Below are 26,703 nucleotides of genomic sequence, written 5' to 3' on the forward strand. Positions count from 1 at the left end.
GTGCACTCTCAAAAGAAGCTGACTGGAAGGGATTGACAAATCTTTGAACTGAGCAATAGAAAAGCGCCACAACAAAGTTCCACCCGCAATGAGTTCCTCAACTTAAAAATCCACACATGCAGTTGCACTTTGGCGCCACCTGCTGTGTGTGAAGGACACAGTGCCTTGTTACGCATTCTGAGAAAAATATCAAATTTAGTTGCTGTGATTTAAAAAATACATTTAAGGTTTAGTTTAGAATTTTTATATCTGATGTTTTTATCACACACTTTTGAGTTCCTAGTCATATTGATTCCTGATCAATAACTCCTTACATAAGCATCGTGTAATTGCCACAAATATTAGATGTAACTGCAGCAGGTCCAGCAGGAGGTTGGTGGTGTGGTTCTTTTTTTGGCTTTCTGGTAACATAACACAGTCTTTATCTCATTGTAGAGTACTATTGTGTAGACTCTGTTCCTCACTGGCCATCACTGCCCCAACTCCCCTCTGCCAAGCCCCCCTTCACAAAGACAGAGGGAATGGAGGTAGTGGTGTTGGTGGGGTGGTTGGGGGAAATCAGAGGCTACGGCTGGGAGATCCGAGGGGAAATTAGCCAGCACTTAGCTGCACACATGCACACCAGGCCCAGCTGGGAGACACAGCCTCAGATCCAAGCATGGAAGACATGAAAGAGACACCAGCACTGCTGCCGAAGGGAGGAGATTCTCTCTCTCTCTCTCTCTCTTTCTCTCTCTAGCTATCCGTCTTTCTCTCTCCCTCCTAATCTTCATCGCATTTGCTCTCTGTCCTCATCTTTCATTCTCTCTTCCTCCCCTCGCCTTCCCTCTCTTCTCTCTTCTCTCAGTCTTTTTCTTACTCCTCTCTAAGGAGGTTTTCAAGAATGCATGTGTGTGTCCGCAAAAGCGCTCGCACTTTCAGTGTGTGTGTTTGTTGAGAGCGTGCGTGTGTGCTGTTGTTTTTTTGTTGAGCAAAATGTCCAACAAACATCAAACGCCGGGTGGAATGGGAGATGTTTTGGCGATGGGAGAAGAAAAATACACTACATGGTGAACAGGCTCTTCAAAGGGCTCACATCGCAGCCCTTTGACTAACATCCCGGGGACATAGCTTCGCTCTCACACACACACTTATAGGTCCCCTATGAGTCAGGGGTCACAGCATTTATAAGGCACTTGGTGCACAGTGGCATCAAAACAGTCCTCTAGCCACGGGAAAAAAGAAAAAAAACAGGAAAGACTGGGACAGACATGTGATAGGAAGAAGAGTTGGATTATCAAGGCCAATAATGCGTATTAGATCCAATACATTTGAATTAAAGCTGCTGATAGCCAATATACTGTGACTAATATGTGCAACTATGTGGTATTCGACCATTTTAAAACTCAAGAGTATGCTCTTCCTGTTGTGTCTTTTCATGGTGTGTATAAATTGTACAAGTATGACACTGACAAAACATTTCAGCAATCCATCTTTATGTGAAATTCACTGTAAAAGTAAGTATTATGCATTATAATGTAATCATACAAATGGTTTTACTTCCATCATGTTGGAGGTAGACCACTGACATTTATAATAAATGGCCAGTATGAGCTCATATGTATGTTGCAAATCTACTGTATATATCAGGCTGGCAAAGGCTGGATTACCAGCACAGTGGTCACAGCTGATGGCTTGACTGTTTCATCGACATGGCTCACTGCAGTAGTTGCACTGTGAGAATTTGGTCCTAAATTTTTGACACTGTCAGAATTTTGCCACAGGCTGTCATTGGTTTCCAAAGCTTTCATGGTAAACTTGGGGCCAGGCAGCATTATTCCAGTATAGGAACACTGGTTGCTCACTGTGTCTCTGGGCATATTTTGTAATGAAGCTTCCATTAAGTCTACTGTGTGCACTGGACTCCAAGGGGTACACCATCAATTTAGTATTGCACTCCCATAAAGTTAGGTGACTCTCAAGATGCAGATTCTAAAAGACCAAGATATCCTAACTTTCAGTGCGGATTGTGGATCCTACTAATGTAACCAATGTCCCAGTCTTTCTTAGACTCTCCCTGCTCCACACCCACACCTACATCTTTCTGTTTCTCAAGCCCAACATAACCCTGATGATCATCAGAGATCTATTCTTCTTTGGCTCCTCCAGAACCACAGAAGACATTACACTGGTTTCCACTGGCTGAGTAGCACCGTCATGACAAGTACGCTGGTCCTTATGTGTAAAATCAGTGGAGTAGTTCTTTAATGGGCACATGAAGGAGATAGAGGGTTTGGTCATGGTGATTTTTTTAATAGCAATTGTTACACATTAGCACACACATTGCACATGTCCATGCACATCCAAAAATCAGAAAATAATGGTACATTTCCATCATGTCTGAAAGGCCACTGAGCTGACTGATTATACTGCTTGACACAATGTTCTGATGACCTGTATGAGAATGGCAGACACTGAAAAGATCTTACCCATTTCTATTCAGTTCCAGTTTATACTGTATGTGTCAACCATAAAACTGGTTAAATGTATCACCAGGTCCCGTGTCACCACCATTGTAGCTTATGTCTGACTTTTCACATGTTTATTCCTTCTCAGTGTGAGTGTGTTTGTATCTATCTTTCTCTTTTCACCCCTCCTTTCCTCTCACTCACTCCTCCTTCTTACTCCCCCCTCCCCATCCCTCTCTGCGTGCTCACGGCCCAGCAGTAATTCTGTGTTTATCAACTCTTTATTATGGCCCCTCGCATCATCATTTACAATGGTAGCATCTGCTCATTGCCTAGCCCGAGCATGGGGCAAATTGCTTTTATAGGGAAAAAATGGCTAGTGAGAGGACACACACACACACACACACACACACACACACACACACACACACACACACACACAGCAGCGACTGTGCACAAATCAAGACACTGAGCCCCGGCCTATTTACAGCGGCTGTTAACTCTCCTGGCAGAATCACACACAAACACACAAACACTTCACTTCTTCTAACAGGATCAAATGATTAGCTGGCCACCGTCAGTGAATCAAAATGAGTCCCAAATCCAATGAGGGAGCAGTTTTGATTTTCGTTAGATTTCTTTTTTTTTAATTTTCTTTTCAACATCTACCTAACGCCGCAGTGTGAAAAACAAATATCACATCTGGCCTCAGCGCTCTAATTTCTCCGTTTGGCTCGGTCTAATTTAGCCGCTACAGCGATGTGGGAAACAGTGGGGAAGCAGAAAATGGCAAGACATCCTGTCTTTGTTGTTCGCATTTAACACATTAGTGTTCCCTAAATGACAGGGATGAGGAGAAGGCAAGGTGAGCGAGCAGAGGAACCTATAGCAGTGGGGAAAAAGATAAATTGAACGCCGCGCTTGTTCAGAGCTATCCTTCCAATTATGAAAAGCTCCTCATCTTCATCCTGTAGGGATGTGGAATGGGAAGGCAGCAGTTTGGTTTTATACAGATGTTTATGTATAATTGGCGCCACAACAGAAAGTGAAACTGGATTGGACGGAAAAAAAAGGTGGAAACACGGTAGTTACTGTTGTGAATGAAGCACTATTCCTAGAAATACTGCTATTGATGGAATCCTGTGGCTTGAACAGCAAGATGCACTCTTAGATGTCACTTTAAGTCATGATTAGACCACATGTTGTTTCCTCCCACTCTTTATCTCTATGTTATTTTCAGTCTTACACTTCTCCACAATCTGCCATTTTTAGCTCCATTTGCATGCGAGAATACAGCGTCCTCTTTAAGTTTTCCAGCATTGCTGCAGAATCCCCTCCAAATCACAAGCGATGGCAGATGGTGTCAAAAGCAACGTGAACTGCTTGTTAGAACAGTTGTAATAATGACTCAAAATGAATGTAGTGCTGATTTATTGATGGTGAAATGCAACGTGTTGCACCTTTAAATTGCTCCCTTTTTATTTTTGCTCTAGTGGCCACTAGAAGAAGATCTCTTCACTGAAACAGACATGTGGAAAACCTACCAAAACCCTTACATTTTTCCTAGAACAACCTTTCAGAAAGTGATGCTTTCACAGCAACACATGAACACTTCTCTCTCATCATTTCTTCAGTTTCACAACACCTTTTTTATCTGTTGCTTGCTCTGTTGCCCAGGACCTGCAACAGACTCATGGATCTGAAACCCATGGTGATACATAGGTCTCGAATACTAGGAACTGAGTGGACCCATTAAGACTTCTGCTACAGTCTGACCTTGTGTCAGGAAAAATGTTGAATAGTCTGCAAAAAAAGACTATTCAGCAGGAAGATAAAAATGACCTAACCACAGTGTAATCAGCTCTTATCTACCAGCGGTCTACTAATATGAATCAAATGTAATATTATTACAAGCATGCAATCAATGGTGTAATATTCATGAATTTTTAATTACAGACATGTAGTCAAATACTCATGATAACAAGAATGATCAAAATTCACTATAAGTAATAGTGTTGCCATACAACTACTATTCCAAGTAGTACCATAGTATAGTACTGGGCAGTACTGTAGTAGTGAAAATTAACAGAAAAGTTTTATATATTTATTGCTGTGTGTTTATGTGTGTGTGTGTTTATGTGTGTGTGTGTGTGTGTGTGTGTGTGTGGGTGTGTGCGTACCACTTCCTGTGCAGTGATATAAGCTCGACCTGTCAAAACGGATTGATGTGCTTGTTGCTGTCACTCAGCTTGACACACTGACATTCCTCCTTCCTGGTGTTTATGAGTGTGTGTGTGTGTGTGTGTGTGTGTGTGTGTGTGTGTGTGTGTGTGTGTACTGATGGTGGGTGGGGGGTGGAGAGGGGGATTGGCTTAAAGATCTTTGACATTCATGGTTGCACACACACATATCCAGAGGCTATGTTGCAATGCTGAACGATGCCGTCACCCATCAGGTCTTTAGTGTACACACAAACACACACATACGTGCACACACACACTGGTCACCATGATGCCAGGGGGCAGTTGTAATGGTAATGAGTTAGTATTTTATGATGGTCAGATACAACACAGTAAATACAGTAGGTTTAAATTGACCTCACAAACAGTGACATCCCAGATGCCATCCTCATGTTAGCTGACCCCAGTTCATCTAAATATAGTGCCCAAATAAAGCTGCACTAGATTTACAGTGCAACAGTAAAACGCAGTGACCTCTCCATGTGATATACAGCTGGCTTAACGTATGACTGGCCTGTATCATATTTATAAAAGCAATGATTGAAGAGTGTATGTTTTCATATGGAGGCTCACCTTTACAGCGGGAGGCTCTGTGTTGTGGATATTAGGTTTGGGAGTCCCCCCTGTTGTAAGAATGAGGTCTACCGGGACCCAGCTCATTGTCTGCATGTCTCTATAAACTGGGAGAGAAAAAAAGAAGAAGAGAAAGAAAATGCTATAGTTACACACAATGATTAGATGACATATTCAGTCTTAAAGGAGATCTTTGTCAACACGGATTTTATTTTCCAATTTTTTGTCCAGTATGATTTTTGGTCATGATAACATTTTACTCATTTTGTTGTAGAGTTTTGGGGAAATGCACACTCCAGTAGGAGAGATGCTAATCTGGGAAGGCTTTCCAAAAACCAAAACAGAAATAATCTCAGACATTTGCCTTGAGCTAAAAAAAAAAAAAAAGTTAAAAAAAAAACATTTAAAAAGTCCCTGGAAATCTGTAGCAAACTGCACAGCATAGCTCTTGAACTGTGTCTCTCAACTCCAGGAACAGCTGCAGTCTTCGGGTAAAGGAGTTTGGATCTATTTGTAGAGGAATTAACCACAACTGGAGTCACACAGTGGCAGTAAATGAAAACTGCGCATTGTGTACCTTGTCATTTTATTTTTGGCAAATTCTGAAACTTGCAAACACAAATGATTATGTTTGCTACAATTTCTGTCATGGACACAAGCCAAATCAGAAGCAACCTCACACTTTAGAGCACGTGGAAACCTGAGTGTTTGCATGAACATAGCAGGTAAGTTGACCTGAAAATGGATCTGTGTGGTATTAAATAGGGGTCAATCAGATTTTTAGCCTGTGAAATTATGAGAAATTATTCAAAGCTTGTGATTGTATATCATTCTTTGTAAAGCTGTGAAATAAAACTTGATTGTAGTAAAAAAAAAAATAGAGAATGAGTTACTGCACAAATGATATGAACAGCAAAGACTATGGGGGAAATAGAAGTGCTTTGTGAGCATCAGACTGTGGATTCAAAGCAGAACTGTGTGTAAACCTCCCCACGCTGGAACTTCTGTGTCCCACACTGTGAATGACACTAAAGTTACACATGCACACACACATACGCACACACATTTAAGTTAAGAGTGTAATTTTTTTCATAATTCCTAACTGTCACTTAAATGCATGTGTCATACAGTGGTAACTTTTTGGCAGTTTGAAAGTTATCTACTTCTAATCTGTGTCCTTTTTTATCAAGCAATATTTAATATTCAAGTGAGATATTTCTGTTTTTTTTTTTTTCCGACAACCACAAAACTTTTCTACACATTTACAAATGTATAATTTCTTGTGTTTACTACAGGTTTACAAAGAGTGATAAAACCACAGGCTTTGAGAGTATTTCTGAGCATCAATCCACAAGCACAAAATCATATTTACTCATATTTGAAGGATTTTCCAACAAAATGCTTTGTGTGTTTATATTTGTTGAGACTGAAAAGACAAGCTTTGAGAATATTTCTGTTGGATTTTAGTTTTTTTTTTTTTTTTTTTTTGGAAAGCTCTAGAAGGCGATGCGGCTTTGCGTTTCCCAAATTTCAATCTAACAGATGTACTTAGTAAAATGTTATCATGACCAAATGCCACGACCAACAAAAATATGAGAATAAGACACAGCTTGATAAATAAAGGAGTCTCCCTTTAATTTTATTTTTTTGTTTTTGTAGAAATTATACAATTAATCACATAGATAATACAAATATTCCTGTGATCTTAGAATGATGCAGTATAATAGAAATAACCCAGAGAAAAAGGACAGAAGGGTTCATTTTGGATGGCTGCACCAGTGGTATAACTGTACGTGTGTGTGTGTGTGAGTCCTATCAGTGATATGGTGCCAGTCAGTGTCAGGTTCTGGGTTGTATCTGCTAGGTTTTGAAAGCCCCCCAGGTCCTATAATACTACTCTCTGAGACACACACACACACACACACTCACAGAGAAGGTGGAAAAGTTCAATCCACACACCATCACACACTGAGACACAGACCTTTTTTATAACAGTATCCTCTAACGTGTGTGTGTGTGTATATATATGTGTGTGTGTGTGTGTGTGATCCGGTGTGGTTGTAAAGCTGACAGTGTTTCCCTTGTGGGGTGCAGACAACAAACAAGGTCCCTAGTGGTTTTTGCTATGAGAGAGGCTACAACACACACACACGCGCGCACACACACAGACGCACACACACAGCTCTTAGATGTCGTAGCTGCTTCATGCCAGCCGCAGCCATCTGGTTTATGTAACCAACTCTAGCGTTGTACATTTGACCTGTCTGCATGTGTGTGTGTGTGTGTTTGTGTGTGTATGTGCAGTGCTAGGGAGAGGGGTGAAGGATATCGGGGTGTACGTTTGACCTCCAGATTCTTTATTGCGCTGCCACAACCGCACTGCACCCTCCGGGGAGTGTCCTCGTATGTCTTCATCCCAGACAGACATGAGGAGGGAGGAAGAAGAGGAGCAAGTACAGGAGACAACAACATGGCTGAAGAGGGGGGGAGACAACAAGAAGGCGTACACACACACACACACATTCTGGGGATGGAGAATTAATAACCAGAGAAGATAGGGCACCTAAGTGACCGGACTGAGCTCAGGGTGAACCATAAACCATCTCTGTGTTTTATTGAAATGCCAGCGACCTCCCATTAAATCTCTCAAACTCCAGCTAAACTTCTAGCCAGTCACAACCATACGTGTGTGTGAGTGTGTGTGAGTGTGAGTGTGTGTGTGTGACCTGTAAAGGTAAATTCGAGAGCTTCGAGAGAGACTTTCAATCACCACTCCACCACGAGTGTGTGTATGTGCAACCTCTAAAGGTAAATTTCAGAGTTGAGAGGGGCCTTTTGAACATTTTGACAGTATTTTAAGAGCTGTAATGTTATTTTTAAAGAATACTATGTGGAAGAGAACGGCAGGAAAGATGACAGCCGGCTTCAAAGTGTTGCAAGCTGGATTCAAAAAATTTCAGAAATGGGAAGTGCATTAGTCTAAATGCGGTAAAACTGTCCTGAAACCTGGAAATATTGCAGGCGAAGCTTTGCTAGCCAGGTCTCAGATGCTTGTTTTTCCCCCCACATGATTTTCATTTCATGCAGAAAAATAAAGCCTGAGGTTCACACAACCCTAAAATATTTTTGCTGTACATCATTATTACACCCATTAGAACCGTGCATTTTGAATACGTGCCACGTTAGCACTCCGTTCATAATAATACAGGCTAAACATGCTACGAAATGTGGTGACTTACTGGTAGAAGCTGAATAAATGAGTAGAGAAAGATAACAAATGCAGATGCTTCCATACAGGGCACGAAGGGTAGCGGAATGGTTTGATGGAGAATGAAAATGATGTGGATCATACGATACGGCCTTCACAGTTAACAGATCTCAACCGAGCTGAACACACACACACACACACACACACACACACACCTGGGGATATGTCGCGTCATGTTAGACAGCGCTCACCACCAAAACACCAAATGAGGAAATATCTACTGGAAGAATGCTGCTCATCCCTCCAGTAGAGTTCCACACACTTGGTGACAAAGCATTTCTGGAGGCTGATAGTGGAAAAATACTTCACGTAGTTCCTCTATTGGTCCATCACTTAGGTCCAGACTGAATTGACAGCTAAAATCTCAAAATATCTCAACATCTTTTTGGATTGACACAATTTTTTTTTTTTACAGACATTTATGGTTCCAGACTTATGTATCCTAATAACTCTGGTGATTTCATGACACACGAGACATCCCACCACCATCACGTTGTAATTTCTGGGTTCAGACTGATATGTCTTAACTATGGTTTTGATATTCATGGCCCCCGATTACTTCAGTGATCTCCACAGATTTCATCTAAAACCATTATCAGGTCAAATTCCTAATGTTTCACAATACTTTTGGTTTTTGACCAACTACCTGCTATCTCTTGGTGCTCCTCTTTAGATCAGCGTCCAAACCTTGCGGTCTGGACATATTTTTATTTCTTAAAGACACGCGATGTGACTGACTCTCAGCCACATGTTAAATTATCTGTCTGAAAACAAAGCCTGACATTCCCCCCAATTCGCTCTGAAGCAGCTTTTGACCTAGATGCTATGAAACTTTGTCTCAGGAGTTAATCAGAAATTTGGCTTCCTTGCATGCCAGTGGAACAGGGGATATATCCATCCAGGCATTAAAAAGGAAGAAACGGTGGAAATGAGAGGAGAGGAGAGATTGTTTGGCTGCCATCTTAACTAAGTGTGCCTAGCCAAGCCCGGCCAGGAGAAAATATAAACCCCCGAGAATAAGGCTTATTTTGACTGGTGGCCAGTTAGGGGATAAGACGCTGCAAGGGAGGTGTGTGTGTGTGTGGGTGTGTGTGTGTGCATATACTTGTGTGTGTGTGTGTGTGTGTGTGGGTATGTGTGAATCATTGAGCATGCATGCCATGAAAGTAGCCAGCCGGTTTACGTCTGCCCGTCTCAGGTGTATATGTGTGTCCAAATCTGCATCAAAAGCCTTCTCCTCCTCCTCCATTTCCATACGGATAAATGTCATTAGCCAGGCAGCTAGTGGCAAGACGCTACTTTTACTCAGCGCGAGTGTGAGGGGTGACTTTGTCCCAGAGAGAGAGAGAGAGAGAGAGAGAGAGAGAGAGAGAGAGAGAGAGGTCTGATACATGGACCAGACACAAATCCTCTTAGCCAACAGAAAAAAGAAAAAAAAACTGGCTTTTGGGTGGCGGCTTAAATCGGCCATTGTGGCTCTACTTTAAGACTTCCTCTGATGCCTTTCTGCCTGGCGCTAATGTAAATAAATGAGCCCCAGTAGGAAACTGAGGAGGAAGTGAGGGCAGGAGGGTAGAGGGGGATCGTATTCCTCGCTCTGACGGTGCAACACACACGGCTGGCCTGACTGGCTACAGCACCTTTCAGCATGGATGGGTGGGTGGGTGGCGAAATTCTCCAAAAGGGGAAGACATCTCCTACTAGTTATGTATTCAGACTTCAGTTTAGGATTGAAGGAAAATGTTGTCATTAGTTCTATGAACATTTATGCTGGTGGTCAAGTGCAGAATGCTGTAACCACTTCATTGATTTTCATACTGACAGACTCACTTGCTCTGTTGCAGTGAGCCTGCCCCTTTCTGCCTTCATGTAGTATGTGGAGCACAAGTGATCTCTCAGGCAAGCCCACTGTGAAGACTCAACACGCTCTTATATGCTCCTTATCTCACCCTACATACAGAAAGAGTTTTTGCTTCCCTGACTTCTACAAACACCAGACATTACTGTATTATTGCAACATACAACAGCTAAACAAGTAAGTACAAGTAAATCCATGCAGATATTTTTCATTGAATTCAACTTTGGTGAACTTTGAACATGCAAATTTCTGCTGTTGACTACTAGAAAACATTTTTGAAGGTGTTGATTTTTGAGGGAGTGCAGAGCTGGAGCAGAGTAAGCTGCTGGCTGATAAACTGCTGTAAAGAAGAGACGTGACTTGCAGACCTGAGTCAATGATACAAATATGTGTCTTGAATAAGGTGTGTGAACCCATTAAGGAGAGAGCCAGTTAGCTTGCTGACTGTCAGCAACCAAGCTAATAATAGTTTTGGAGCAAGTCCTATGAGTAGTCACTGAATCTAAGCTTGTAGCTCCACCTATTTTGTGAGGACCAACGGATTAACTTCACCATGCCACTTTGTGAAGCAAGCCGTAATCCACACTGTGGTTCTCATGTCCAGCGGCACACACTGAGCTGGAGAAAATACATTTAAAGTTAGCTCAATCCTGCCTGTAGTTCTTCAACCATTACTTAAGAAAACTTAGTCGCTACGACTGGCCACAGAGTTACAACAAACAAGAAGACATGTCATACTTACTAAGAAGTGTTAGAAATGAATAGCTACACTTGAAGGTGGAGTGAGAAGTTGGCAGTCATAGTGGGGTTTTAGGGAGACGTGATATTGTTTAAATACCGGGATAATGGCACATGTTTTCAGACAGTCTCTCATGGAAGACATTCCTACTGTTTCATTTTTCATGCTCATGAGAAAATAGACAGACATAATTGTGTGAGGAATGAAAAAAAAAAAGAGCTAGAGAGAAGTTAAAACCCTGGCTCCTTTCTCACCTCCGCACAACTGGCCAATCACAGCGTGAAGTGGGTGTAAATGTCAGCTTGTCGGGTTGGGAAAGTTACAGAAACGGCCGTACACAGGCCCCCTTATCTGCCATCAGAAAGGTGTGGAGTAAGGGGGGCTTCCAAAGCTATTCGCCCGTACGAATTACAGTCCTAAAAGAGTATACTGGCCCCTTAAGAGGCCAAGATAAAATGGTGAAAGTGACTTTTCCATCTTTTACTCCTTCCACCACCTGCCATTGCCAAAAACCATGAAAACATTGGCTCCATTTGTGCTGAAAGAACTATATTTCAGTTTTATGTTGAAATATAAGTTTGGGCGAGTGATTGGGGAAAACAAGTACCTTTGCCATGTTTATGGTTGATACTTCAATAAAAAATATGCCTGAAAGCCTCACAGTAGTACTGAAATATGTGTGTGCAACATACAGTGAGTCTCTTTGGGTATACTGTATATATATATATATATATATATACTGTATTACTGAGCCTATATGTTCCTGGAAGATGCCTCTGCACCACTGTCCTTTGCGGTGACCCAGTGACATCATGTATTCCTTTTAAACACCTTTCTGCTCTTCCTTTAGTGCAAACTCTACATAAACAGCCTAATCACGGCCGCAGTCAGTATAAGCGTAGCTGGAGGGCCCGCATCAGCGAACACGCAGACAGAGACCATCATGTACTGTAATCATACCATTATACCATATTCATATTACAGGCACACACACTGATCCACGATGATCAACCACATGCCGCAGACAGGGAGGGAGGATCAATGAGCTTAATAGGAAGTGACACAAAACAATACCAGATGGCCAATCAGCACTCAAAGAGGTTGGATGTTACCGTGGGAACCCTGCAGGACAGCGCTGTCTTCATTTGTGCTTTATTGTATGTTAGCTCTTACTGGTTGAACCATTAAAAAGCCATTGTGCAACACCTAAAACATATGCCTCTCAGTGAACAACAGATCATTTGAATAATGTTATCCAACCATGCCATCCATTTTTTTCTCTTAAATGGGCTTATTCGTGGTCAGGGCCACAAGATACTGGAGCCTATCCCAGGATGCAATGGGACAATGAGACAAAACAAAAGGGACAAAGGCACATTATATACAAGTAATATTAGTATAGACCGATTTATGTGTTGCAGTCTACCCATCACTCCTTTAGAGAAAGGAATGTATATGAACATTATTCACTGAGTCTCAAAACACATCTCAGAAATCATTTACGACTTAGGGCTTTTGTTGGAAAAGTAACATTCACTTACTTCTTTTGTCTGACCTCCACAAGATGGATGTGAAATCATTGTGCTATTAAACCCTAGCTGGCGTTACTTTTCAAAGTTTGTTAGCTTATGATGAACAGTCAACAGACTTGATTTCTTTCTTTCTTTATTAGTTTTAGATTAAATTCATACTTTTGAGAAGCATCTGAGACATATGAAGCTGCAAAAGTGGAGTTCTTTGTGACTCAGACACACATAGTATGCAGTAAGTCTGATTTTAGACAGAGCAGGGGCAATTCATGGGGCTGAACTGATATGAAACAGAGGCTTGTGCACTTTGCTTTCTAGGTTTTCTTTTAAGGTTATTACAGAAGTAAACGAGCCAGTTTTCGTGATTTGAGGGTTTAAACGATCTCTAGAAGGTTTAGAAGGTTAACTCAATCTTTTATTGTAGATGTATTTCTTGACAAAAGCTGTTGAAAGGTGAAATTCTTTACATACACTTCATTATTTAACCACCTCTAAAAGCAAAAATGTTCGCCAATCAATGCCTAAAGTCGACGTGATTGTCATATTGTCAGTTTCGCGCCAACTCTCCCCAATTCTGACCTTGTCGGGGGAGCTGATTTCACACACTGTTTGACGATCTGGCGAGCACTGTATTTAAAACATTCTGAGGCTCTTAGTCTGTGGTGAAATATGTGAAACATGCATAAAGAATGTTTCCGAGGCACTTTGGATTCCATCGGTGAATCAGATGAGAATATATAAAGACTGTCTTGTTTAGCTACTGTTAAACGACTACACCGTTTCACGGAAGGTGCAAGTTTTATGATTATTTAATCGTTACTGTTAGAAAACACGGGACTCATTGAACCTTCGCCTTCTCTCTCTCTCTCTCTCTCTCTCTCGACGTTTCATAAAAGCAATCAGCCACTTGACGCTGAGCTTTACAGTGATACAGCAAAGCTTCTCATACTGCCTCGCAAAGCCTCTTCATTGTTCTAAAACCCGCTGTAGTGTAGCCTCTCATGGCTTATTGCTGAAGTATGCAGAGTAAAGTGAAGGAGATGACATGTGATAAGAGCCGTGAGACAGGTTTGAGTTTGTGGCATTGAAGTTTAGACTTGTGAGCCATGTAAATGTGATCAGCCAAACTTTGGGGGGTAAAGATGTTTTATAAATGCTTGCTAAAAGATTCCTCCTCAACTGTCAGTGTTGTCAGTGTTACATTTGCTTTCTGCAGTTTCTCTTTTGTTCCCGTCATGCACCAGCAACAAACCACTGGAAATGAGTGGGGGATTCATTGCCCTTTCAGAAATTCTGACAACTACTCAACCTTACAGGGGAGGCTGGCTACGGCCTGTTGAGTAAAGCAACTTCATCGCTATTATAATGTGCGTGCCATTCATTTCAGAGCTGAGTATGTTTGCTTGCTACCGTCTTTCTCTCTGTCAGTCGCTCTCTCTCCAGCCCCCTCATGTCAGTGAGGTTCACATCATCCTCGTTAAGCGTTTGTCTCCAGTCTAACTCACAGATGATTATTCATTTAGCCGCTTTAGACAGCTCCCGTCAGCCACAAGGACTCCGCTCATCCACCAAGGGACAAATCAACACTCGTTTTTTTTTTTTTTTTCTCCTCCTCCTCCTCCTTCTCAGTTCTTTCTCTACTTCCCGTCTCTCTCCTGGGCTATTACACTGAGTGTTATGTTTACTATAACCCGCATGCTTGTTAATTATAAATCACCAGGTCCTCTTACGTTCTATTAATTGGTACCTCCTCTCTCAGTCTATGCAGAGGCGCCGGCAAATAAATTCAGGTACGGCTTCATTAAGTGGCACTCTCACAACAGATCTTGACACACGCTACGGAGGCAATAAAACAAGTGAGTTGGGGGGGATGGGGTTGGGGGGGGGGGCTCAACAACTGTAATCAGTGCTTTACAGTAGCCGACAGTGCAATCTGCAGACTGCCATGCCAGCCATTACTGCTACCTACAGGCCTGAGGAAAGGGATCAGTGTAGGAGAAAGCCACTGAGTTGCAAAGTGACACAGTTTGACTTTAGTTCATTTGACTATGGGTGTAGATTTGGGTATGGACAGTAGGGACATGTCCCTCCCAATAGCAAAGTGTTGCTGGATTGTCCCTATCGATACTTTTACAGATCTCAAACAATCTAGCCTCTTTAACTCTACGTAATGTTAACAGTAAGATCTCTGCAGAGTTGCCAGGTTTGTGTGTTTTCTGCCAAAGTGCACTATTATGATAAAGAGGGAAAGATCAGGATATGGGGGATACTTGACCTGCTGATCTGGCAACCCTCAACTTCAAGCTGAATGTATGGTTGACCAGCAGCAACAGTAGTGGAGTCAGTGAGGAGGAGAATCTGAAGCAGTTAATATTTATAGTTTAAACCTTCTGAATGTAACAGAATTGAAAACAACTTCACTGAACAAATCTAAGATCATGTGATATTATATTTAATTTCAGGTGTTAGACCTGCTGTTAATTAAACACCTTTATTACTGTTGGTGAAAATTCCTCCCAAAATCAAATGAAGACATCTGGTCCTTTTTAAAGAAGAAACAAGTGTCAGTAACAGTTGAGCTTAATTAATAAGAACATTCTGTAATCAATCCAAACATTCATCTTTGATGAGCAGAGTTATTATTGCATACGTGTCATTAAGACATGAACATTATTTATAAGTTAAATTAGTTACAGCTTGTCTGACTGATCTGTTTGTGACTGTCAGGCATCATTTTATTATGAAAATCCTGTAACACAGACAGGTGAGCTCTGATGTCATAGTGAAAGATCTCGCCATAAGTTCACGAGTTGAATGAAAAATAATCCATATTCAGTAAAGTAAACATTTTGCAGAGTCGGGCTTTTTATGTGCATATGTGTGTGTATGAAAGAAAAAAGAGTGGTAGAGAGCAAATACACATACAGTTATTTTGGCTGTCTAATAAAAACGTTCTACCAAAGTGAAATCCAAACCTACAGCCTCGTATTTGACCAATCTTAAAAGACAATGCACACAGGAGTACATGCAGTTGTTGAGTGAAAGGCAGCTCATCAAAGCTGCAGACTTATTTCTGATGCAGCTGTTGTTTGACCTAGAAAGGTAGTGGAAATTAAAAATATTCAAAGTTTAATGACTTTGGGGAATTGAAGCCATATTTATGCTAAATATTAAAACAAGGGGCATTGTTTGAGTAAGGCAAACTATGGCACCTTAAACAAATCTTGATGCAAAATTAATCTAGTGGTTTTTATCATTATGCTGTTGAGCAAACTCTGGGTTTCCTGCAGCATTTTTTAGAGGAGGCGCTGCTCCTTTTCTGAAATAAAGAGCACCTCCACTAACATACTTACATTTTTATTAAATATAACATTAGGTCTTTTAAGCTTCAGGGAAAATGAGCAGTGGAGCTACATCACACAGCAAAGGCCATGTAATTAATGAGTGAAGCAATTGTTTAAACTGTCATCTAATACTGTGCAATATATAGAATTAATTGGTTCTTGGTTAATTAGAATTTTTGTTTTTACACAATGTGAAAATTGAGGTATTACACCATGCACAAAAAGGTTACTTTTAGTCAAAAAGTACGGTATAATAGCTGGCTACATTAGCTGTCTTGAGTCTCAACAGTACCGTAAACTGTGACATAAAAGTTACACCGTATGCACACCTGCTGTAGTTTAGGTGGCTAGCTGGCTCTGGCTATCTTGTAGTGAATCAACAAGAATGACAGAGTGAAAAAAAAGACATTGCACACTATTTTGGGCTGTGTTTGTGTCGATGAGGCGTTATCATCATGAGAGGTGTGCAGATTCTACTTTGTTCAGTCTGCCGGGGAACTGACGCTAGCTAGCAGCTGTCTGCAGATATCAGGCTAATGTCAAGAAACACAAACAGTAGGAGCAGGTGAATTAAAGAGCGGACTTCTCTGTGAAAACTGATTATTAAAGTGGATGTCTGTGTTCTGCCTAGATGGAGCTGAACCACCTAGTTGAAGCTATAAGAGACAACCTGAACTTTTAAATATGCATGAAGATAACAGCCTCTTCTCAACAGTCCTAAAAATATGATGTTTCATTCATGTTTTAGTCCTCCTGCATTTTGTAAGAAAAAGAAAAGAAAACGATTAAAATCCTAATTCAACCCCAGTTTGTACCATTGACAGGATGAGATCCATCAGGAACTGTCTGATTCAGCTCAGTGGGTGATTGATTGATAGTTTGTATGTTCTCTCCGCAGTACAGGTGTAAGCATGAACTAATACATATTGAAAATGGGTGCAAGAGTCAGAGATTCAGCTAATGATGAATTAGTCATGATTTAGTCGTTGCCCCGGTTGTCCATTTGGAATATAGCAGAAATTTTTAAATTTTAGTCCCAAACTATGTTAAATGTGATGATTTACAAAAGGTTGAGGTTTGGTTCATCCACATCTTATCATTAATAAAATTATCACCTACCATAGTAAATTGGCAATTTGACACAGAATATATGTCATAGAATAAATGATTCACAGGGAAATACAAAGAGAGACAGGCACAGACCAGAGCACAAAGAGAAAGAAATGGTCTCAGAGATAGAGCTACTGAGGGTCTGCTCATGGACCTGAAATGACTGGGTACAGTATCACACCGGAGAGCTCCATTAGTGATAATTGGATGGATTTCATATTAAAATATGCTCTGTCATTTAGCATTGCACACAGACTTAACCTCTGCATGGGATTTCATCCCCTGCCAAGTCCTGCAATCATACACTTCAGACTGATCATAATGATTGGAATACTGTAGTCCAGAGTATGCATGATGTATATGAGTGGAAAGAAGGAAGGAAAAAAGAAAAGAGATAAAAAGGGGGGAAAAATCCTGTCTTTTCTCTCCTTAAATTGTTGTCTTTTGGACTTGTTTCATCTTAGTAGATTATGATCAGTAGTGAAGTTATATCTTAAAGAATCTGAGTCAATTTATGTAGTTTATTAGATAAAAGGTAACATTTCACTTACTCTTAATTAACTATAATTACTCTACTATAATATCAATTACCAATTCAGTCAAGACTGCTGCTTGGTCTTACATGTCAAACATCTTCATGTGTTTTCATCAAATTGTTGCACATGTTTTAAGCTAATTTCTGAAATTTACAAGCAAACTTTTTCACAATGCTTCGGCCTTTTTATTCGTTTCCACAAAAAAATTTGAGAATGTACACAACAGCAAGTGGATGGAAACATACCTTATGACACAGTATTGCAGTCCTTTTTTAATAACTTGTCAAATAGACACATCCCAGTACTCTTTAGGATTGCACTGATGTTGGATAAATTGCCACCTCACAGTTTATGTCCAGTGCCAATGCAGAAAGTAATGTGCCTTTAACGTAGAGAGGAAGAAATAAAGGTTCTAGAGGTTAGGGTGGTGGTTGTAACCATGATTTTTCTCTAAACTTAACCATAAGGTTTTTTTTTTATTTGAATTGTTTTCCAAATTTTGTTTGATTGACATTCAACGTAAAACCAATATCAGCATTCTTAGTGATAGGTTTGTACTGCAGTACCTGCTTGAAGAAAGGGATGTGGGGACTCCCATGTAGTCTAACTAAAGGCTTTACCCTTATTACAAGTCTGTCATTTAAATTGACCATGACAGAGATAACTTCTTTTTGTGGTTTTGTGGATTTGATGCAAAATGACACCAAAGTACCTGCAAGGGTTAATATGATGAATCGTCTCTTTGATCGAGACAAGACATTCAGGGTTAATTAACCAGGCTGCAGTATGGACCAACAGTTACGGCACCAAATCTCACCTAACAGCCACTTGGCCCAGCATTTCAACACAGCACCGCCCCCGAGTATGTCTCCAGTACATTGGGAAGTCAGCACCTCTCCCTAAATTGGCAGGGGCAGCAGAGGCCACAACAGTAATGGGAAGACCCACTTCAAAAAGCCCCTTCACCTCACTTTCACTTTTTTTTTTCCCCCTCACTCTCCCTCTTCCTCCTCCTGTTTTGCTCATCAGAGAGAAATCTCTTTCAACTAGCCGAGGAGGTTTAGGACAACTGTGGAGTTTGACGTAATTATCAGTGGCTTGGCTTTAATCACACTCTCCTCGGACTCCTCAGCGCACATTATCTGACACCAAACACAGACGCTCCCCTGCCTCAAACAGGCCAATTTATCCTCCCAATGCCACTCAGAAAGCCAGCTGTCACAGACAACTAGAGATGGACGGAGAAAAGGCGGCAGAAAGAGGGAGCGAAGGAGAGGGTAGACATAATTATGCACCATATTTTGGCTTTGTTGTTTCTTTTTTTTTTCCTCTTATCCCTTTTTTTTTATTCCTTTACTTTGTGCACTTTTAATAAGTCTGAAAAAGTGTCAGTTTGATTCAAGTCTAACAAAGCTGTGGATGATTTATGTCACAAGGTTGCGGGAGAAAAAAAGAGTGAGGCAAGATTTGAGAGACAGTTTCAAGGTAGCGGAGCTTCAATTAACCCAAGTTACCTGTATAGGATATCATTTGAATGACGGCTGAATTAATAAGCGCTTTTTGAAAATCTCTTGAAATGTGTTCTTGAGATACATCAAATGTAATCAAAGGAAATTAAATTCTTGTACCTGGCGTAGAATAATTTGAGGTCTTTTCAAATCCAAATTGTAACTCATCAGAGCTTGGAAGACTCAAACTTAGGTTTCAAATGCAAGCTGGGACTGGATATAATTGTTGTGGAATTTCATCTTGTTTTGCCTCACAGTTACTCAGGATTTTCATTCTGCTATTTGGAAACCCTCATAAATTGACTGTGAAAGTGTTTTCTCTCATGATTTGCATCTAAAAGTGCAAATTAGTAGAAACATCCCTACTTATGACTTGAACACTCGCAACCCTAATTCTGGAAAAAAAAAAAAAGGTATAGGGCAGTGGTTAAAAAACAAAGTACTGAGACATGTTAATATTTGGTCTGCCCCTCCCTTCTCCATCCTCAAATGGGTCAGAGAAGGGAAGGAGTGGGAGGTGGAGGGGTTGGTGGAGTGAAAGGAAGAACTTCAAAGTGATGAAAGAGAGAAAGATCACGAACAGTAGCACTCGCTAATGTGTTCCCAGGATGCAGCCATTCCAACCAGACCCCAGACCTTTGATGCTGCCTCTGACAGACCATCGTGAAGAAAAAAGAAATAAAAAAAAAAAAAAAAAGAGGAGCCATCACCAGCTATCAGCAGGACGCTGCAATCTCTTTGGAGTAATAAGCAATGAGCCCGGACCGGGTCGCACTCTGTTTCAACCTCTGAGACATTTTGGGGATGTTTATGCTCGCATGACAGTTCTTAGAAAACTGCCTTGTGGTGAAATATGTGAAACATACAGATTGAAAAACTGAAACCGCCATTATGCATTCATGAACAGTGATGTGGTGTAAGTTTTACATATACATATATCTGATAGAAAATGCATGGCACATAATATGAACGAAATAGAAATTAAATGTTTTTGTTAGTATGCATATAAATATTGGTTTAATGCTATTTGAGAGCAGGCTGCTGATGTAGAAATATTATGTTCAGCAGGGTGCTGTAGGCTGCACAACCAGACAGAGAGAACACACGCTAATTGTAGAGGTCAAAGTGTCGTCCATGTTTGTCAGTGGACGACACTCATACAGCAGTAAGATTACATGAGATGCACTGTGTGTAATTTATGCTAACACAGTGTTTGTACCTGCATTCATTATTTAAGATTATAGTGAGATTATTTGGAGTTAGGCAAACTTTTTTTATTTCAAAGAAATCTCCAAAAGCACAATCTCCCCCCAATAACTAAAATAACTGTGTTACTGAGCAGGATTATTGCAGATAGTTTTCATTTTGTCATGTTGCTTTTCTCATTGCAGTGATATTATTGTGCACATGTAAATGTAACCCTAAAATGTACAATCAGTGCCAGCTGCTCCTGATTTTATGTACTGTATATAATACCTATGGTACTGTATACTTTTGCATCATGGTTTCCTACAGAAAAGTCATATTGACTTAAAGACACATAACCTTGTTGACTCCGAATTCTACACTACTAACTAGAAAATGTTTATACAGAACATGTTTCATCTGTTTTCCCTACGATATCCGCTCTAACAACATCGGCTCTGTGCAACTAAAAGATGATGTTTTTTAGGATTATGTTCAGGCACTCACAGCGATTGGTTAAGGTTAGGGATAGATGGGAGTCCTGGTTAAATATTAATAGTCAGAAGTGACTTGAAGCACAAGACCTGATGTGTTTACTTTATTAACATTTAACCAAAACCACAATCCTCCTCTAAGCAGAGTGCTTTTGTTGCCTAAATCTAATCACACAGGACTCAGGATGTGAACCTGCACTCTGAACGCCCACTGTCCACCCCAACCACCCGCATGCAGTACAGAACTGCAGCACTTCCTTCACTTAAAAAATATTGTCACTGAACATAATGCAAGCAGTTTCCCTCAAAATGTATTTGGCAAATTAGAGTGTTTAAATGTCTAGGAGACAGAGTTGACATATAACAGAATATATAAGATACAGGATAGGATTAGTGCCTGATTTTTTTATACATCTTTTTGTGTGTATGTGTGAAATATCCATATGAGGAGTAGATTCTAAGAGTTATTCATAGCAGTGTAGGTTAGAGACTTACTGTACAGTAAAAAAAGAAAATGCATGTCATAAGAACAAAGGAAGAAGTAGCAAGTGAGAAAGGGGGCAGAGATCGTTTTTCCACCCAAACTCAGTGGCAGCAGTGACCGCTCTGCCAGCTTGTGCCACATCAGTTTGAGGAGGTCAAGTCAGCGCCTGGCAGGCTGTGTCTGGCCTGGTCTCACTGCAGGAGGAGCGCTGGTCCGGGGCCAAACCTCCAGGCCTGCAGCCCGTTCTCCCAGCAGAGTGACCCGGACTTCCCCGCACTTCACTGCCTCCTCACTGGGGGCAAGTCAGGGAGCCGCTGGGGCGTGGGGCTTCCAGCTCCAGAGCTGCACCCTTCCAACCCCTGGGAAGTGGGGGAGGTGACCCCGACCGGCTCTAACTGTCAACTAGCCAGCCGGAGGAGAGGAAAGAAGGGGTGACAGAGGCCAAGAGGAGAGAGGAGGAAGAACCAGTGAGGAGAGGAGGAAGATGACAAGAGGTTAGGTGTGAGCTATCCGGGGAGATGTTTGTCCGGCAGCTTTATGGTGTGAAGCATCTCTGCTGAGTGGAAGCCGGTTGTTCTCACATCACAGTGATCAGCACTGCCTGTACTTGCCTGATGTTCAAAAAGAACTAGGCAAAGAAAAAGATACAGAAGGTAAAATGAGCACACAAAGGACTTGAAACCTAAGTTTTTGTGAGAATCCCCTCCTAATTTAAAGAGATAATTCTCTTTCTGGGAAATTCGACCATTTTCCCTGCCTAGTTGGAGTAAGAACAAAGTCTTAACATCAATTTCCAAGAAACAAATCAACACATTTAACAGGAAAGTACTCCAGCCTGAAACCAAACTCCCTCATAGACAACCAGCCAAATGTGTTCACTTAAATTAATTTTCCATATACTTCTTTCATTTTGAGGAGGTCTGGTATAACATACACACACAATTATTGTCTGTGCTCACATGTTCCTCAGTTGCAACACAGTGCTGAGCCCAATATTCTTGAATTGAACGTGGTGGCTAGCTGATTCCTCAGCAGTCATCATGTGACACGCCTAAACTAAAAGTCTTAGTATGTTAATAAAGTAAGTCAAGTGACAAATCAGATTGAAATTTTAGTTAGAAATTGGAATGACACAGGATTTAAGCCTTTTTATACACAATTGGAACAGCTAATTAAAGGTTAAGTTAGGTTTTTTTGGTTGTTGTTGGGTTATTTTTGTTGGCCAGGCAGCCCAGGGTTTTAGACATCCATCTTTGTGATTTACTACCTACTGAAAAAAACAGTCCATATGGTTCTGTGGATTATGAGACATTGTTGATCATGTTTATTCACCTCCATCGTATTAGGGTGGAGGCAAAAAATTAAAAATCTTGCCAACCCAAACCAAAACTATCAGCATGACTAGATACTAGCAGAGATAAGTGAGAAACAGTGTTGCCACTGGGCTTTGATTAAATTACATGATTTGGCAAAAAAGGCAGAATAATACGTTTAAGTGAGGCGTTACTGTCACAATAAAAACCAGTCTGCAGATAAAAGGTTGGGAATCCTTGTCGTGCATGAGTCAAAATGTTACTGACAGTGCACAGGTTTCTGAATCGGACCAGAAAATGACTCATGTGACTCAAAATATCATGTATGTTTATAAAAGTCAGCCTCTTGATGTCAATGGATCAGCACCAAGTTGTCGTTTTTATACCTTGCTTTCAGCCCATTTCCACCACAGGAACTTTTCCAGCAGCCCAGGGACCATTTTAGGAACCCAGAAACTGTATTTGGACAAAAGGGAACCACAGACTAAATTTAGTTCCACAGTTATATTTTGTTTCCCAAAAAAGTCTGCTCTAGGGTTAGCTCTTTGGCCCAGGATGGCACAAGAACTATCAGAGTGGATTTTGCAGTGTTGAAGTTAAGGAAAAGGTTATTTCCTGTGATTCCTTTGGTCAAAAAGGGGAACTTGATGTACAGTTCTTAACGGTCATAAAAAAATAAAATTGTTTGTACAGTCCTGTATGCCAGGATGATGAATTTATACATGTATTGTATATGGGCATAATTAAAATGTGTGGTAAACCTTTAATACAATAGAAATTATAACACACACACACACACCTACAGAGACACAAATATGATACATATGCAAACACACCACTTACAAGCACATGTATAGTAAGAAATATCTTGCATTTGACATCATATTATTAATCCAATATTGATGATATTCATGCTTTAGTTTTCTGGAAAGATCACCAATCAGCAGCACTGAAGAAATAAATGAATATTTTTTATGTCATATTATTCAAGATCAAGTGTTTTAGTTTTAACTAAAGGACTCTTTTGCATGTGTGAGTGTGTGTGTGTGTGTTTGTGTTTCACAGGGCAGAAGAGCGAATCTGTATGTGTCTGAATGCCGAATGCATAATATGCATGAGTGTGCTTGTTTGTACACTGTGTGCACAGATGTCCATGAGAGTGGAGAGGGAGAGAGATAGAGTGTGTGTGTGTGTGTGTGTGTGTGTGTGAGCATGCAGCTCCCAGCGCCCGGCGGTGGTGGCCCGTTATTGAGCCTTTGAGAGGCGAAGCGGCTGATAAATTCAAACTCTTTGTGTAATTGTCTTTTGCATCTGAATACAAATCCCTGCTGCTTATGATTCATCATATTTATTTTTTTATTTCCTCCGGCAACATCTTTTATTAGTTGTGCACTCAGCGGCGAGATTTAATTTCTGCAGGAGGGGACAACAGCGTCGGCTTGATGATTATTATTGAGAATGTGATACTACAGAGGCTGAAATAAAATCTATAGTGCATTAAAGTGACAGATTAGGAGGGGCGAGGGTTCATTTACAAGTGTTAAGACATCAGCGGCTAATGCCCTGCAACACCAAATAGCAATCCACCCTGGTCCCTGCTCTGTAGGAGTGTGTTTGAGGGGAACAGCATGAGGGTGTGAATGAAAAGTGTGTGTGGCCACAGGAATAGTGAGTGTGTGTGTGTGTGTCACACTCAACAGGGAGCCTCTAGTGGAGATATTTGAGCATTGCTAGAACAGAGAGAGAGCTTTTGCATGTCATGGTGCCAGAGAGAAGAGAGCTGGCCACAGATCTTAAAATTACTCAACAACATGAAACAGTGGGATGATCTCCCCGACCGGCTGAATACTCCACTTGTTTTAATGAAACATGTTGTTATAGAATATTGATGACTTCAGGGACTTTTTTTTATCAGTGGAGGGTGAGATTTATATATATCTCAGTAAAGAAATCATACAGATATGATACTGTAATAGAAATGGCCAAACATTTCTGAAATGTTCTATTTTTAGCTTGCTTCCTACAGCCAGCAGTAGGTGTATTGTTAGTGTATCATTGTGATTATGGCTCTGCATCAGACAGCTGAAGCATCTATTGTTACAGTAATTAGACAGTAAACATTATAGTTACTATTCTTTGCCGTGTCTTAAAGGCTCAGCCAATATAATTCTCACTTACTTCTAGTGCCATCTAGTCATCTGGGTGGCTGTATTTTATGTATTTTATAGTTGTATTTTATGTACTGAGGTAAACACTGAACAGTTTTTATTGGAACTACCTTCTGCCAAAGAAACAAAGAAATAGTTATCACAATGAGGTTGGTTGATTTTTTTTAAATAATACCATTTTTTCAACACTGTGAGCACCGCCAAATGAAACTCCTAAAAGAAAGAGAGTGCCAGTCCTAACTCTAAAAGCAGATTCATAAAATGCTTCAATTTGCTCTGCCCTGGGTGAATTAACAAGGCATTTTAGTGTAAAACCAGCTCCTGAGTCTGTGTAGATGAAGACACAGTCTTTAAGTCATTAAAGCCCCTGAAAACTTGGTTCCATTAGTTATTAACAATTCAGTAAGCTCACAATGAGCCAATAACACTTGAGATGATGGTTTGCACAACTCTCCACCACTTAAGACACTAGAAAAATGCACTTTGAAGCACTGATGAATATCTCAGCCGTCTGTCAGAATTATTCATGGAAGCAAAATGCATTCTTCATACCCCAAATTAAAATGATATTAAGAAATACATAAATATGGTGACTGAGTTTTGAAACACCATATTGTCCGTAGCAAGAAGTGCATCTATGCACCTGTTTTATGCGCATTTTCAATTTGTGCATAAAACAAGGTGCAGAAAAAACGTTTTGACACTTGGATAAGGTGGAAAGATTGATGTATCGATAAAGACGAGAGATGAAGGGACAAAAAAATAGTATCAGATGACAACATAAGATCTCTATGGGCCAATGAAGAGACTCTGATGATCCTCAAATAATACATAAAACCAACATAAAGGTCATATTTCCATCACATTTTCCACCATTTGAGATTGTTCTACATTTGGATGGAAACCTGGCTAATGGACCCCACCACCTTCTTAGCTCAGGACCTCTCTCCTTCGAAGTAGAAGTTGTTGTAAGCTTTGTGAAGAGGTCTTCAGAGGAAGCCCCTTAGCTAGGAACTTTTGGCGATTTAGGAGGATTCCAAGTGGTAAAGTAGGAATCTTTGTTAATACAGCCACTGGGAAAATTGAACCAAAACTATCTGTATCACTAGATGCCACATTGTAATTTGGCTTGACTGAAAGCAAATGTGGTTCCCTTTTTGCCTGTGGCATTTTTAGTCATCTTCCATTGATCCTAACTGTTGTATGGACAGTAAGCTATCAACAGCTTTTGAATTCTAGCTTTCTTTATCTATAAATGGAAATTATAACCATCATAATTTCCACACAGAAAGAAAATAACTCACTTTGGCAATTCAAAGCCTCCAACGTTGGTGTTTGAAACTGGTTGAAAATGATGACAATGGACAGTCGTGAATCATTTACATGCGCATCCCCACTAAATGACTAACAATGGAGACACGAGTAGAGGAAGATGAAATTAGCTCTAATGATATAATGGCCGGTCTCTTTAGGGCTGACATGTTGAGTCACTCTGCGACCGGTCAAGTCGCATCGATTTTCATCAGGGGTAGAAACCCGATCTACACTCGGTCCTCTTTAACCGACTCGTCTTTCTCTCAGATGCCCCCAGATATTTATGTCTACTGTCTGATTCTGCCGAGCGGGGGCTTAATCAGATCCAGAGTGAGCTCCATCAGTATTCAAGCCAGCTGCTGAGAAGAAAAGAGAGATAAAGTGAGCTAAGACAGAGAGGAGGAGAATAGAGCAAGACTGAGCGACAAAAGAGGTAGAGGGCAGAGGCACACCATCAGGCTGTAGCAGAATATGTTGGAACAATGCTGATGGATGACATGCCATGTATCTCCAAACAGATTCTGAAACTGAAGAAGACTCACCAGTGTTAATTTCGTTAACAAATCATTTTCGTCATAGTTTTTGTCAACGAC

General features: G+C 40.7%; 1 protein-coding gene across 3 annotated transcripts in view; it reads right to left on the reverse strand.

Moving 5' to 3' along the window:
* LOC121911615 overlaps positions 1-26,703 on the reverse strand; it is a 336,594-nt gene that overhangs the window by 244,338 nt on the left and 65,553 nt on the right. For 2 of the 3 annotated variants that reach the window (XM_042433259.1, XM_042433260.1), the window contains exon 5: positions 5,261-5,367. In XM_042433259.1, coding sequence (XP_042289193.1) covers positions 5,261-5,367 — 107 coding nt within the window. Of the gene's footprint in view, positions 1-5,260; positions 5,368-21,052; positions 21,944-23,014; positions 23,085-26,703 lie in introns of those variants that run through there. The other variant, XM_042433261.1, reaches the window with a different exon arrangement.

This window comes from Thunnus maccoyii, chromosome 14 (genome assembly GCF_910596095.1).
Source record: "Thunnus maccoyii chromosome 14, fThuMac1.1, whole genome shotgun sequence".
In the NCBI taxonomy this organism is placed as follows: Eukaryota; Metazoa; Chordata; class Actinopteri; order Scombriformes; family Scombridae; genus Thunnus; species Thunnus maccoyii.